This window comes from Malaclemys terrapin, chromosome 12 (assembly GCF_027887155.1).
Source record: "Malaclemys terrapin pileata isolate rMalTer1 chromosome 12, rMalTer1.hap1, whole genome shotgun sequence".
NCBI classification, from domain to species: Eukaryota; Metazoa; Chordata; order Testudines; family Emydidae; genus Malaclemys; species Malaclemys terrapin.
In genome coordinates this window covers 37,762,252-37,776,752 of record NC_071516.1, presented here as the reverse complement: position 1 = coordinate 37,776,752, position 14,501 = coordinate 37,762,252, and the positions used below count along the sequence as shown (strand labels likewise).

At 53.0% G+C, this 14,501-nt stretch overlaps 1 protein-coding gene across 1 annotated transcript; it reads left to right on the top strand.

Annotated features, from left to right (window-relative positions):
• Positions 1 to 11,792: 11,792 nt before the first annotated feature.
• LOC128845977 (cathepsin G-like) lies at positions 11,793 to 12,701 on the top strand. The gene is made up of 2 exons (XM_054045073.1): positions 11,793 to 12,023; positions 12,558 to 12,701. Exons 1-2 carry the CDS (start codon positions 11,793 to 11,795, stop codon positions 12,699 to 12,701), a joined length of 375 nt encoding a protein of 124 aa, XP_053901048.1.
• Positions 12,702 to 14,501: the final 1,800 nt, after the last annotated feature.

Sequence of the window (14,501 nt, the reverse complement as noted above, 5' to 3'; positions counted from 1 at the left end):
CACACCGCACAGTCAACCTGTGTAACTCCTTGCCAGAAGACATTGTGAAGGACAAGACTATAACAGGGTTTAAAAAAGAACTAGATAAGTTCCAGGAGGATAGGTCCATCAATGGCTATTAGCCAGGATGCACAGGGATGGTGTCCCTAGCCACTGTTTGCCAGAAGCTGGGAATGGGCGACAGGGGATGGATCACTTGATGATTACCTGTTCTGTTCATTCCCTCTGGGGCACCTGGCTTGGCAACTGTCAGAAGTTAGGATACTGAGCTAGATGGACCTTTGGTCTGACCCAGTGTGGCCATCCTTGCGTCCCCCGCTGGCTCCAAATAAAGGATCCTCCTCCCCCTTCCCCAGCTCCCAACACTCCTCCTGCACCCAGCATAGATTGCTCATCTTCGCCACGCCCCATGTGGTGCCCTCAGTGCCCTTGGGGATTCAGTGCCTCGGGTGCCAGGGAAGAGTCCTGACCTCAGGGGACCTCACCCTTCTGGGGAGCAGCTGTGCCTGGACTGGGGATGCCCTGATGAGCTCCCCATGTGGCTGGGGTCACCATGCCCCCCAGCACTCACCAGCTTGAGCCCTGAGTGGCAAGAAGACAGCTGCAGGGAGCAGGAGCAGCAGCAGCAGCATTGTCAGCACCGGATCAGGGAAGGTGCGTCCGACTCAGCCCTGAGGTCTTATAGCCACAGCTGGGGACAGGAAACCTCAGGGTCAGACTCAGCTGCTGGGTAGCTCTCTGGAGGCACTGCTGAGCAGGTGGGGGAAAGGGCTGGGCCCACCTCAGTCATGACCTCACCACGGCTGGGCAACATCTGGGGATGCTCAGCACCTGGAGCCCTGCAGCCTGCAATGCCAGGCACATCTGGGCACAGGGCACATATGGGCACAGGGCTGGGGGAGGAGAGTTACCTGCTAATACTAGAGTCTCCGCTGTTCCCTGCCCCTCCCCAGCTAGGTGCTGTGTTGGTGGAGGCTGTGGTTAACCCTGTCTCATCTCAGCTGCAGACGGGAACTCGGCCCTTTGGTCTTTCTCAAGGGTCTCCCCCCAGCGTGAGCAGGGCCAGGGAGATGGCTCAGAGATCGCAGGGTCTGTGATTGCAATGTATCTTAGAAAGCCCTTGATGAGGCTGGGAGACTGCGGCTCCGTTTCCACCAGTCGACCTTGCGGGCACCAAGAACGATGGGCAGAGGCTCATAGGGGTGCCTTTCCGGTCTCTCCCTATGAAGATCAGTGAGCATTTCTTAGGAGCCATCACAATGACAAAGTCTTCCCAGATCAGGAGCTCTGCACAGTGGAATTTCCTTTTCCTCCATCTTTTTAGTGTCAAATAAGCCATGCAGGTTCTCACATGTTTCCTGGCTTCCTGTCACCCAGTGAGCCCACCCGGCACAATCGGCTTCTGGGCCAGGACCGGGGCTCCCAGGTGCTACCATAATACACCTAATAAATAACCTACAGCACCTGGCACAATGGTGTCCTGGGCCCTGGGGCTCCTAGACACTACCGTAATATACCTAATAAATAATAACAGAGAATTTTAGCAGGGCCATACCCAATTGTTCAAAACTCACAAGTCAGATCCAAAAAATCATGAGATTTTTAATAAACAAATAAATGTTGGGCTCTTTTTCTTAGCCTTCAGGTTTTTTTCTGAGCCTGCAGATGTCCCATTTTCAACCACAAGCGCTAGAAATTTATTTGTAAAGTGAAAATGAAAATCACACGAATCTAGAAGCAGGATCCTTTAGAAACAACTCGCCACAGATTTGTGATGAAATTGCAAGAGTTTGCAACACCCAGCCAACCTACCAAAAAAGCAAGGTAATTCAATGTAAAAAAACCAATCACCCCAGCTGCTGTGTTTGCAATGAGTCACTGGGAACCCCCCTCTTATTCTCCCTGATTTAGTGCTTCTCAGGCCTTGCTGTGCAGCCCAAGGCCTTCGGCAGTGGCTTCTATTGTTTCCAGCAATCACTACATAAAGTGGCATTTAATTGCTCCTTCCACTGAGGCTGAAAGAAGATTGCTTTGTGCATCCATTGACTTCAACCAGGCCTGTGATTGTCCAAAGGTAGGTTTGGCAAAATTCCATTTGTATTTGTTTAGTGTTTCAGCAGATAATAACTATGTTTATTTTAAACATTTTTTTTTATGTTATTGATTTACATTTTTACAGTTGATGTTTAGATTCCCAAAGTCAACGCTTTATAACAGTTAAAACACAAATGGTCAACATCACATGTCAAAGTATGCAAAGTACATATCCTGAAATCAAACTGAGCCATTCTCAAGCAGCATTTTCCTTACTTTGCCTACATGTAAATTTCTATTATTTTCAATGGAAATATTTTTCCATTATTTTGTGTGTGAGCAGCAAATTGATGTTTACCGACATTTGCCGATAAAAATCGAATCCTTCCAAGCCTATCAATATATCAGAGACCTGCTGGAAGGCAGCCACGGCCACTTTCCTGTTTAATATAGCGCCTAGATACTAAAATGATGGGCAGCAGTGTAAAACCCTCAGGAAGGCTATTTGCACAACTCTGTTTCAAACAGGGACGTGAGGTCCATGGGCAATGTCCTTCTCTCTTGGTGTGTGTCTTAATTACTGCTGGAACAAGCGCATCTGTCGCCTAATCCACGGGACGAATTTAGCAAGCCGTGTGTATATCGCAGGTGGAGAACCGTCCACTCATTCATAGGAAACAATGCCCTGGGGTACCCCGTTACACACCAGGGACCCCCGGAATCCCACCTCAAACACAAGAAACGAGGAGTGTTAGAGGATAAAGTAGTCCCCAAAATACTTATGGTAATGTGACAGGAAAGAAAAGGCTGAGTCTGAAACAGAAGGAGGAACGGGCCACGAGCGCTGTCTCTGATCCAGCCCCAGGGCGGGGACTGGTGGGCTCAAGAAGGTGGATGGATATTTACCATGTAAGCCGATCCCCTCTGGAAGGGGCTCCCTGCACACAGCATGTTGGCGTGCTTGCAGCCAGGATAAAACATGGTGCACGTGTCCTCATCCAGCACCTGCACTTGCACTTTGTGCAGGGTACTAGGGTGCACAATGGCATACGACTAGTGATCCCCCACCTGGCTACCACACATTCCGCCTTCGGGGTGGAATGGGCCAAGGGCAACTTGAGTGGCTTCACCTCCTTCGTCACCTCCACCTTCTTCTCCAGCTACGATGGGGAGAGAGAAAGGTATTGGGATCAGCCCGGCTGCTTGGCTGGGGTGTCAGTGTGAAAACCTTCCCTTAGGACCCACCTGGGGACACCCAGGACGGCGTTAGTCTGGGGACCAGCTACCACTCCAGCTCAGGAAGAGAAGGCTGTGGGGGGGCCCGAGAGGGTGCAGAAGAAGCTAGGACTGGAGAGGGAACAGCAGCGTGGAGGGGATGCAGCAGGGGATGGTAGGAGCAGCCCCGGGGATAGCGGGGACTGGAAGCGACTCCCGTGGGGGACTGAACCAGAAAGGTCAGCAGGTAGGAAGCTACGCGCCTGGACTAGTGGCACGTAGAGGGTGCTAATCCAGCCCGTACAGTCCGGTTGAGCTCAGGAGAGGCTAATGGGAAGAGACATCCCACCTCAGCGTAAGGACTCCAAGGGACGGAGAATCCATTACATCTCTAGCTCAGTTGTTCCAATGACTATTTCCCTCCCAATACAAACCCGAGCCAGATTTCTAGCCCAAATTTGTCCAGCATCAGCCCTTGGTCAGCCGGTCTAGTCCTGCCTAGGACAGCGAGGTTGAAGAGCTCCCTACCCTTAGAAAGCCCTCCCCATGGAGAGTCCTACAGCCTGGGGTCAAGTCCTCTTCTCCCCTACAGTAACCTCAGGAGATCGATCTCCCTTGGAGCTCTACCTGCCAGGCCATGTCTCCAGATCTCGGAGCGTTCTTGAAGCTCGTTCCAATTTGCCAACGTGCTGTGTGAGGTGTGGATGCCAGAGCTGGCCACAGGCTGCAGTCATGGTCTCCCCATGGCCATATCCCGAGGGGACCCCCACCTCCCTGCTCCTACTTGCTATCCCTCGGTTTACACACCTAAGGACGGCATCTGCCTGCTTAGCTCCAGCCTTGTGCTGGGCTGGTTTCCCTATGACCCCGAAGTCCCTCCCAGAGTCGCTGCTGTGCAGGATACAGCCCCCGTCCTGTCAGTGTGGGTGACACTCAATGTCCCCAGAGGGGCACCCTCGCATTGCAGCTGTCTGCATCAAACCCAGGGTGGGGCTCCCGGTACCTGCAGAAGCAGGAGGTCCCTGGTGAAGGGGTCCCTGGTGAATTCTGGGTGGGGGATGATGCATCGCACATGCAGGTGCTGCTGGGTTTCCTCTGGCTTGTGGACATTGTGTGCTGCGAGGATGACTATGATATTGCTGATAAATGGGGAATAAAGTGCCACTAAGGAGGAAGGAGACTGAGCAGCTGGGAGCTGCGGGGACGCCTGGGTGACTTTCCCTGTCCCAGTCTCTCCCAGCTTGGCAACTCAGAGCTGTGGGGCCCCATAGGGTGAGGGGCCTACACTACCATCCCGGACACCTGGGTCCCATTTCCTGTCCCAGTCTCTCCCTACAGGGGCTGGGAGCCGTGGGGCCCCCAGGGGTGAGGGGCCTACACTGCCACACTGGACACCTGTTCCCAGTTCCTATCCTGATCTCTCCTCCCTGAAATCTGGGAACTGAGAGCTCTAGGGCCACCTGGGGTGCCACCCCACAGGCCTGGGTCTCATTCTCTGTCCCCGCTTACCCTGCAATACAGCTGCAGTGAGCAGCAGTCAGGACAAAGTCCTTCTTCACCAACAGCCCTCCGCAGGTCTGTGTGGTCACCGGGCCCATGCTCACCTCCAGGTAGGCCATGAGAGTCTGGAGTGTGGCCAGGATACATTTTCCCCCCTCCCCCCGATGATCCTGTGACGCAGTAGGGAGTGGGGCAGATTGACCTGGGATTGTCATCTAGTTTGGCTGGGACTGTCTGCATGGGGGATGGGAGAGCAGGGGATGACTCCACTTGAGTGAAAAGAACAGGAGTACTTGTGGCACCTTAGAGACTAACAAATTTATTAGAGCATAAGCTTTCGTGGACTACAGCCCACTTCTTCAGATTCTTCGGATCCCACTTGAGTGAGGATACCTGAGCCTGTAACCTGAGCTGGGAGGGGGTTGGACCCAGGTGACACCTTTGCCCGGGAAACTGGACAAAGGCGGCAGGAGGAGCTGGGGGGAGGGGAAGTGAGACTGCTGCAGTGGAGTTTCAGTCTTGGGCTGGCTGGGGAATTGTAGGGAACCCCGAGGTTGGGGTCTAAGCTCCCTACTCCCCAGAAGGACCTGACTGAGGGGTCTTGTTGATGCCTACAAGCTCTGGTTTGGACCGTGTTCCTGTCATCTAATAAACTTTCTGTTCTACTGCCTGGCTGAGAGTCAAGGTGAATCGCATGAAGCCGGGGGTCACAGGGCCTTGTCTCGCCCCCCCCCGCAACTCTGTGACAGATCCACCCTACCCAGAGGGCTGAGCAGAGGAAAACAAAGAAAGGTGAGATTCACACATTATTTGTAGATACGAAGGTGTGAAGGAGTGGTGCAGGTGCTTTTTTTTTTCTTCTGAAAACACCAGCTCCTGAAGTCACACGATCAGGTGTAAATTTTTAGCACCAAGGGTAATTAACCACTGGGACAACTTACCGAGGGTCCTAGTGAATTCACCATCCCTGCCAAGTTTTAACTCAAGACCAGATATTTTCCTAAAAGCTCTGCTCTGGTTCAACCAGGAGTGAATTCAGGGCACTTTCGTGTTATACAGGAGATAAGAGGAGATGATCACAGGGGCCCCTTCACACCTTCATATCTACAAATAATGTGTGAATCTCACCTTTCTTTGTTTAGTCAAAGTTACTGTTTCCAAAAGGAAGCCGTTCGATGTGAACCTTTCTGATCAGACCCGGTTACTGTGGGGTTCCCTGGGCAGTTCTTGTCTGGGCTTGTGACATTCTGTACCCCTATGTTCATCCCTTTTACAGGTCTATGACAAGTTTCATACAAAGTATGTTTTGTAAGGTATCATTGGAAAAAGTAATAATTTGCTGATCATTACGGTCTTGGTAAAATACGGGTGGCAATGTTGTATGTAAAGTTATAAGATTAATTTGTATGGTATTATTAAGCCCTTGTGCACACAGTTTTGTCAGCAAAAGGCAGCTTTTCCCAATGAAACAGTGGAGGTGTACACACTACAATGCTACTCTCCTCTTTTCGTGACAAAATAAAACCACCTTGACAAGAGGTGTCGAGATTTTTGAGCCAAAGTTTTATCGACAAAATGTCAGTGTAGACATCATGCTTGGTTTTGTTGATGCACATTGACTCCAGGAGGTGTCCCACAATGTCCATCCTGACCGCTCTGGTCAGCAGTTCAGACTGCGCTGCCGTGCTGCCAGGTAAGCAAGCATCCACCCCCTTCCCCCTTTAAAGCCCCATGAATTTTTGAAATTCCACTTCCTGTTTGCTCGGCATGGAGAACTCACATGACATTTTCCCAGCTGACCATGGCGGCTCTACATGGCAAATGCTCTCCCACTTGGAGCGCTGTGGAGCTGTTGGATCTGCTGAGTAGATGGGGAGAGGAGGCTGTGCAGTCCCAGCTGTGCTCCAGCCGTAGAAACTTCGATACCTATGGGCAGATTTCTCGTGGCTTGTGTGATAAGGGCTTCAAACGGGACATGGTGCAGTGCCGAGCGAAGATAAAGGAGCTGAGGCAGGTACACCAGAAGGCAAGGGAGGCAAATCATCACTCCTGCACTTCACCGAAGCCCTGTGACCATTCTTGGCGGCAGCCCCACCTCCACCACTAAGAGTCTTGTGGATACTTTGGCAGGGCTGGAGGTGGCGGACAGTGGACCTAACCTCAAGGACAAAGTCGTGTACAAGGAGGTGGAGTTCGATGATGATGCAGAGCCCATGGCAGGGTTGTCCGGTGCGGCGGTGAGTCAGGAACTGTTCTCCAGTTCGGAGGTGTCTATCCAGTCCCAGCAGCCCTACTCCAGCGAGGAAGAAGCAGGAGAGGAGACCCCTGGTAAGTGATCTTTTGGAGCTGGTCCTGCCCGGTTATATGATGTTCAGCTTTCCTTTCCTCTGTATACTGTAGAAGGGATAGAAATGTACACGACTAGCTGTGTTTACATGTGCTCCAAATTACCCTGTGCAGCTAAGCAGTGCGGCAGCACAGTGTGTTGATGCACACCAAGATTTCATGGGAATCCTTCAGAGAGATCTCTAGGAAACTTTCCCGCAGGTACTTGGCAATCCCCTGCCAAAGGTTCCTTGGCAAGGCTGCTTTGCGCCTTCCCCCATTGTAGGAAACTTTCCCTCGCCCCTCGGCAATCACTTGTGCAGGGACCAAAGGGGCACACAGGTGAGCAGAATAGGGCCTGGATCTGAAGCCGCACGTGTGCAGTAGATGCACCCTTGTAACCTTGCTTACACTCAGGAGTGAGATATTGGCTTCCACAACTCCTACCTGTGGAGAATGGTGGCAGAATTTACAATATTGTCCCTAGTTGCCTGTACTGATCCCTGTGAAACATCACCTATACTCTGCCCCAGCTTGAACGCCATGTTTAGGGAGTTCTCTGAGATGTGTACTTGCCAAGGGTCAGTGAGAAAGTGATTGGTATGTTACAAGAGGTGTATTTTACTTTAATGATTCAATGCAGTTCATGTATGTGTTATGCTCTGTACCTCGGGGGAACACCTGGCACCCCCATATTCATCCTTGTAAAATTATTGTTTGGTATCCAAAGCAAAGTTTGTCATGTCAGGTGTCTTTGGAAGGCTCACGATGCACTGAGCATTGTTGTTAGATGAAATTATAACCTATAACATTACTGTATGTACTTATGAGGCTGAAAACATATCTTCATGGCTTAAAATAAGCCCAGGCAAAAACTCTCCAAGAGCAGAGAGGCAGTTCACACCTCATCAAGGCAGGTATGGGACAAATCCAGCCCATCCTCACAGGAATAAAGGACGCTGGCCTAAGCAGCAACAAAGGATCTGTTGTATTCTTGAGTGAGTCACCCCCTTTCCTTTGGCCAGTTTGGGACTACGATGAGGTAATGCTCACCTGACTCTGAAGAAGGGGGCAAAGCCAAGAGGGAAGAAGGAACATGATAAAAAGGAGAGACGTTTGCCATGATCTTCCTCTCTCTTCCACCTCCATCTACAGACATCAACATCAAGCGACTGGACCGCTGATCAAATGGGAGAGCCTGGCTGAAGGGCAACCAGCCAGCCTGTGGTGAGAAGCATCTAAGTTTGTAAGGGCATTGAAAGTGTTAAGATCAGCTTAGAATGTGTTTTGCTTTTATTTCATTTGACCAAATCTGACTTGTTGTGCTTTGACTTATAATCACTTAAAATCTATCTTTGTAGTTAATAAATCTGTTTGTTTATTCTACCTGAAGCAATGCGTTTGGTTTGAAGCCTGTTCGAGATTCCCCTTGGGATAACAAGCCTGGTACATATCAATTTCTTTGTTAAATTGACGAACTCATATAAGTTTGCAGCGACCAGCGGGCATAACTGGACACTGCAAGATGGAGGTTCCTAGGGTTGTGTCTGGGACTGGAGATATTGGCTAGTGTCAGTCGGTTGCACAATCCAAGGAGCAGCTTACATGCCAGAGGCTGTGTGTGAACAGCCCAGGAGCGGAGGTTCTCACAGCAGAGCAGAGTAAGGCTGGCTCCCAGAGTCAAGGATTGGAGTGACCTAGCAGATCACTGGTACAGATAACACCAGAGGGGAACATCACACTGTCCCCATACACCCCCTCTAGCTATCTGTCTATCTCTATACACACTGTCTGTCTGAGTTGTGGCCCAGCCCCCTTCCTCCCAGCCCCGCTCACGCTGTGGGGAGACGCTTGAGAAGGATCAAAGGGCCAAGTTCCCACCGGCAGCTGAGATGAGTCAGGGCTAACCACAGCGCCCACATGCTTTGAGCTGGGAGCTTATTGTCCGCAGCTATGCTCCCCAGCTCCAGCTATACATGAAGACCAGATGTGCAGGGCAATCACCTGTACAGGGCAACCAGCTGTGCTGGCAGAGTGCCAGGAGGCATGAGTGCCAGGAGAGTGCCAGGAGGCACGACCTGCAGTGGGCACCACATTGGGTTGTGCACGGAGCCAGGCTGGACACAGCCACAGCTGCTGAGCTTCCCCGGGGAAGGGGTGACTCAGCAGGGCCTGTTCTTCCCACCGGCCTGTGTGGTCAGGTGTTCAGGCGTTGAGGTGGCTGATCTGCCCCACTGAGGTGAGTGTCAATGTGTCTTGAGGTCCCACCGCCCCTCCCCTGCCTGCCCTATATTAAACCCCCGGGCTGAGACCGGGATGCCATCCCCTCCCCTGGACAATGCTGCTGCTGCCCATGGCCTTTCTCCTGCCCCTCAGAACTCAGGCTGGTGAGTCTGGGGGAGAGGGGAGCAGAGCCCTCGTCCTGCTGTTAGGGTGGCGAGTCCTAATTTAGCATCAGGTGCCGGACTCAGGGAGACGGGGGGAATGTGTGTGTGGGATTCTTGGGGCAGGTGGCTCGTAAGGAGGATTTGGTGGGCTGGGGGGGGGGGATGGACTCGGCTCATGGGGACATGTGCAGGGATGTAGCTGGATTCCTGTTTGGGAGAATATTCTGCTTTTGTGTCTCTTTTGATTGATCTGCTTGTTGCTCCCCCCTGCCCTCAACATTGTGTTTCTCTGGGGGAGGGGGGGTCTCTGCCAGGGGAGATCATTGGTGCATAGGAAGCCCGGCCCCACTCCAGACCCTACATGGCCTTCGTGGAGACAAAGATGGGGCCAGAGAACACCATTAACTGTGGGGGGTTCCTAGTGTGAGAGGATTTTGTCCTGACAGCCGCACACTGCACCAAAGAAGGGTGAGGTGCCCCTCAGATGCCAGCCACATGGCTGCTGTCCAGCCGCCTGCGGATCAGAGATGGGGGATGGCCCCGTGGCCACTTGGGCTCTGCTCAGCCCCTGCACAGGGCAAACCCTGATGTAGACATGGCTCAGGAGCCGAGCCCTCCCTCACCTCCCAGGGTGGCCCCCTCCATCCATCCCTGACTGAAGAGTACTTGCAGGGCACTGAGGGTGTAGTCAGAGGCAGGACAGATAGTCCCTCATCCAGCTTTCAGGGGTGTTCTGCTGGGCTCTCTCACCTACCTCTCCCCGGCTGCACAGACCACAGGGGATAGCAGGGAAACGGCTGCTGAGGACAGGGTAGATTCAGATGGGAAAGAAGGAAGCTTCTTATTTTGTGCACAACCAAGTTCAGGGCCCTCGTTGTGTCAGGCACTGCCCAGACCCCGACCGAGATCAGGGCCCCCATTGTGTCAAGCACTGTCCAGACACACACTGAGACCCTGCCCCAAAGAGCTTCAGGACAGATTTTTAAAGGTTTTGGGGTTCCTGATGGGATGGGAGTTAGGTGCATAAAACCCTTTAATAATCCAGCCTTGGTAGTCTGTGTAGACACTTGCTGGATCCTTGCTTCCCACTCTTCTCTGAGTGCGGGCTGACATTTCCAAGGGGTTTAGGTGCCTGGTGGGATTTTCAAAAAGCACCTCTGTGCATCTTTGGGTGCCTGAATCCCTTTGCAACCCTGGCCTGGCCCCTCGGTGCTTTGGAAACCCCCAGCTGTGGGGAGCGGGGGGATGTGTGTGATTCAGGGCAATGGGAAATCAGGTTGTAGGGGGAGCAGACAGGGAGCTGGGCAGGGGGCTGAGAGGCAGATAGTAAGGAGTGGGGAAGAGGGAGGGAGTCCCCAGCCCCAGAGATACGGGGCCGTGAGCAGTGATTTTTCCAAAGGTCTGTAATGTCAAAGCCAGTTCCTGGGCTCCAGCTCCCTTACGTGGCTTTGTTAATTTCAGAAACTCCAGAGACCAGGAGACTCATTATAAAATTGCAAAAGTTAAGAAAATAAATCTGGAGACAGACCCCCAAATAACCAGCATGATAGATGAACGGGCATGGAAATCTCATGATTTTTCAGCCAGTCTCAAGATTTGGGCCCCCCCGCTCATCCTCCAACTTTGACTTGTGATTTTTGGAATCCTACAGCTCTGGTGACACGCCCACTGTCGTCATCCTTGGAGCTCACAGCCTCAACCAGAAGGAAAGGACCCAGCAACAGATCCGAGTGCAACGCAAGATTCTCCATGAGGACTTTGATGGGACAACCTTGGAAAATGACATCATGCTGCTCCAGGTAGTGTCTTCCATCACAGGGTCCCATGCGCTCCAGTAACCACATGCTGATGTGGTGGGGCTGGGCTCATCTGGGTACCATAGTGCTAGGAGGGGAGTGGGGTCTAACGGTTAGAGCAGGGGGGTCTGGGAGCTAGGACTCCTGGGTTCTATCCCCAGCTCTGGGAGGGTGGAGGTGGTTAGACCAGGTAGGAGCCAGGACTCCTGGGTTCTATCCCTGGTTCTGCCACTGATTCTGTATGTGCTTGAGCAAGTCACCTCACTGTTTTGTGCCTCAGTTTCCCCCTTTGTGAAATGGGGATAAGTTTTAAGCCCCCCTTCCCAGGGTTCATTAATAATACACTGTGAAATCCGTGGCTAGAGTGAGCCAAAGAAGGCCAAAGTATTAATCGGTTCTGTCTGTCTCCAATCCCACCGCTTTGGAGGGCAGTGGAAAGGGCAGAAGCATCTCCCAGGCCATGCTGGTAAATCTCTTCTCTCTCCCCTCTGTCTCTCCCACGAAAGCTGGAGCGCGAGCTGAATGGACCAACGCGATGAAACCCATCCCTCTGCCCCCGGCCAACTTCCTGCTGAAGCCAGAGGCCACGTGCAGCATGGCCGGCTGGGGCCATACCGGTGCCCACATGGTGCGTTTTCCCACCAGGCTCCAAGATGTGACCTTACAGATGGCTGACAACAAGCAATTCAGACTCTTCTTCGACTCCTTCAACCGGACGTCCATGCTCTGCGTGGGGAACATCAAAACAAAGCAGTCGTCTTTCGTGGTGACGCCCCTACTGTAGTCGGGCTGTCCTGGCTTGTAGACTCCCTTGAGGGTCTCACTTATTGGATTTTATGGAGGTCTCATTTTCCAGCCATCCAGAGGCAAAAATCCTGTGGACATTAATAGAGGCTGGGGAAAGGTAGCCTGGAATCTTATCATGATTGGAGGCAATAAGGACTCTTCCTCCAGTGGAGGCACCCCCTATGGAGTCCCCCATCCTGCTCCTCATGGCATAGCCCCCACCCCAGTGACCTCCCTCAACCTGCAGCACAGCGCCCCCTAGTGCTGCACTGGGGCCTCGGGTCAGCACTGACTGACAGGGGAGAGCACCCCCTAGTGAGTCAACATGGTCCCTCATCCAAACATGGAACAGATTATTTTAAAATTGACCTGTTACATCCAGAGATGGGAGCAGGATGAATCAGTGAGTGCCCAGCTCTGACAAAGTGCTGGGTATGGGTGGGGCTGGCTTATTGCATCTTGAATTCCCCCCAGCCTGCTTTCACTGTAATGTTCCCTCCTCTTCTCTCCGTAGGGTGACTCCGGGGGCCCGCTGGTGTGCAGTGGGGTCACCCAGGGCATCGTCTCTCACGGGAAAGACAGTGGCCTCCCGCCCGCCGTATACACGCGGATCTCCGCATTCATCCCTTGGCTCGGGAAGAAGATGGGCAGGGAGTAGGCTGTGCAAAAAGACCAACGGGCTTCCAGCTGCTCTGCCATTCTGCTGCCTTCGCTACTTCTGGGGCTTTCCTGTCGGAGCGGGGACGCTGCTGCACTCCTCTCGGGGCACCCCTGAGCTAGCCAGTCCTCGCCTCACCCTGGGGTCGGATGGGAGCCAGCGCCCCCTAAAGGGGACAGGCTCTGTGCTCCATTCTTCACCCCAGTCCCCCAAGCCAGCCAGTCCCCCCTGGGGCTAGATCAAAGCTGGTGCCCCCTAGACTTCATGTCCCCGTTCCCCACCCCTCTGAGCCAGCTAGTCCCTTCCCTGGGGTCGGATGGGAGCCGGCACCCCCTAGAGGGGAAAGGCCCTTTGTCCAATTCTCTTCTCTTGTTCCTTGGCATGAAAACTTTTCTCTGTAATGTGCTTGATGAAAACCCGCAACGTTCTCTCCTCTGCGGGTCTGAGCTATGGCTTGCGATGCAATAAACAGCTTTAAGCAGCAGCTGGTGCTGGTGTCTGGACTCCTGAGTCTTTCTCTGAATGGAACAGCTGTCCTTGGGCGGCCCCCCAGCGTCTCAGGAGGCCCCTTCCAGCCGGGATGCAACCCTCTTCTTCACCCGGTCCGTGATGCCTTGCAGCTGGAATTCACGGGACTCCCTAGACTGGATCCAAGGCAGTGGCTATCTACCCAGAGTCCTGTCTCTGACAGTTACCAGCATCAGAGGATGGTGGTAGGACCCCACAGTAGAGAGTGATGAGGTGAGACACCAGGACTGTGGTGTTTGCGGAGAGGGAAACAACATTTACAGAGGCTGTTTGGGGAGAAGGGTTCAGCTGGGGAGGGCAGGAGAGAACTAACTTAGCTGGCTAGAGAGAGCTTAGAGTGGAGACTTTCAAAGACCCCCTAAGGTGGCGCAGCTATCTCAGGTCCCTCTGCAATGAGGGAAAATGGATATGATTACAATAGCACCAAGATCGGGGTGCACCATTGTGCCAGGCACTGCCCAGACCACGACTGAGATCAGGGCCCCGTCGTGCCGGGCGCTGAGAGGAGAAGTTGTCTTGCTGAAGGTTACACAGAGAGTCAGTGGCAGAGTGGAGAAGAGAAACCAAATGTCCTGACCCCCATTTGGTGCCCCTTGCCACGGGGCCATGCTGCCTCTCGCTTTTTGCCTATGATTGTGGGCTGCCAGAGGAATTGTCGGAAGAAGGTGGAGGGCAGAGGGTGGGGTGGGGAGCAAACTCTTGTAATTCCCTTAGCTCTATCCCAGAACCGGTGCCATTTCCAAACTGAAGGGGGGAGCATTGTTCTACTCTGTCTTCTAACTTGTACAGGTGGGTCTCTTCTGTTCTATTCCCTCTCATAACCATGCCCAAGGTCCCTTCAATACCAGTCCATGTCCGTCCCACCTGATTCTGGATCTATGAAGGGCTCCCCACCATTTGGAGGTGCTTTCTGCCCATGGACCTCCAGCTGGGCTAGACAAACCCATCGCAGCTGAGCCAGCACCCTCAGCTCTGCTCCCAGATGTGCACATCTGCAAGGGGCACAAGATCCCAGTTAGGTTCAGCACCAGCTGTGGAGCAGGTGACCCAGCTGGGCTTTTTCCTGACCCATGTGCTGTGGGTTTCCAGGAACTGGTGACTGCAAAAGTCATCCTGCTGCAGCAGCTGGGGCTGGGGCCTGCTGGAGATGGGATCTGGGGTTAGATGGACCTGGGGATCTGAGCTGATCTGGCAATCCCAATGTTCCTGTTTAGATGAGCCAACTGAGTCCCCGGCACAGGACCCAGGGTAAGAAATTACTGACTCTCAATC

Bases quoted from the DNA above. Each gene is read 5' to 3' on its own strand.
- LOC128845977 (XM_054045073.1), top strand. From the start codon at position 11,793: ATGAAACCCATCCCTCTGCCCCCGGCCAACTTCCTGCTGAAGCCAGAG. The intron at 12,024-12,557 runs GTGACGCCCCTA...TTCTCTCCGTAG, and splicing joins CAAAGCAGTCGTCTTTCGTG to GGTGACTCCGGGGGCCCGCT.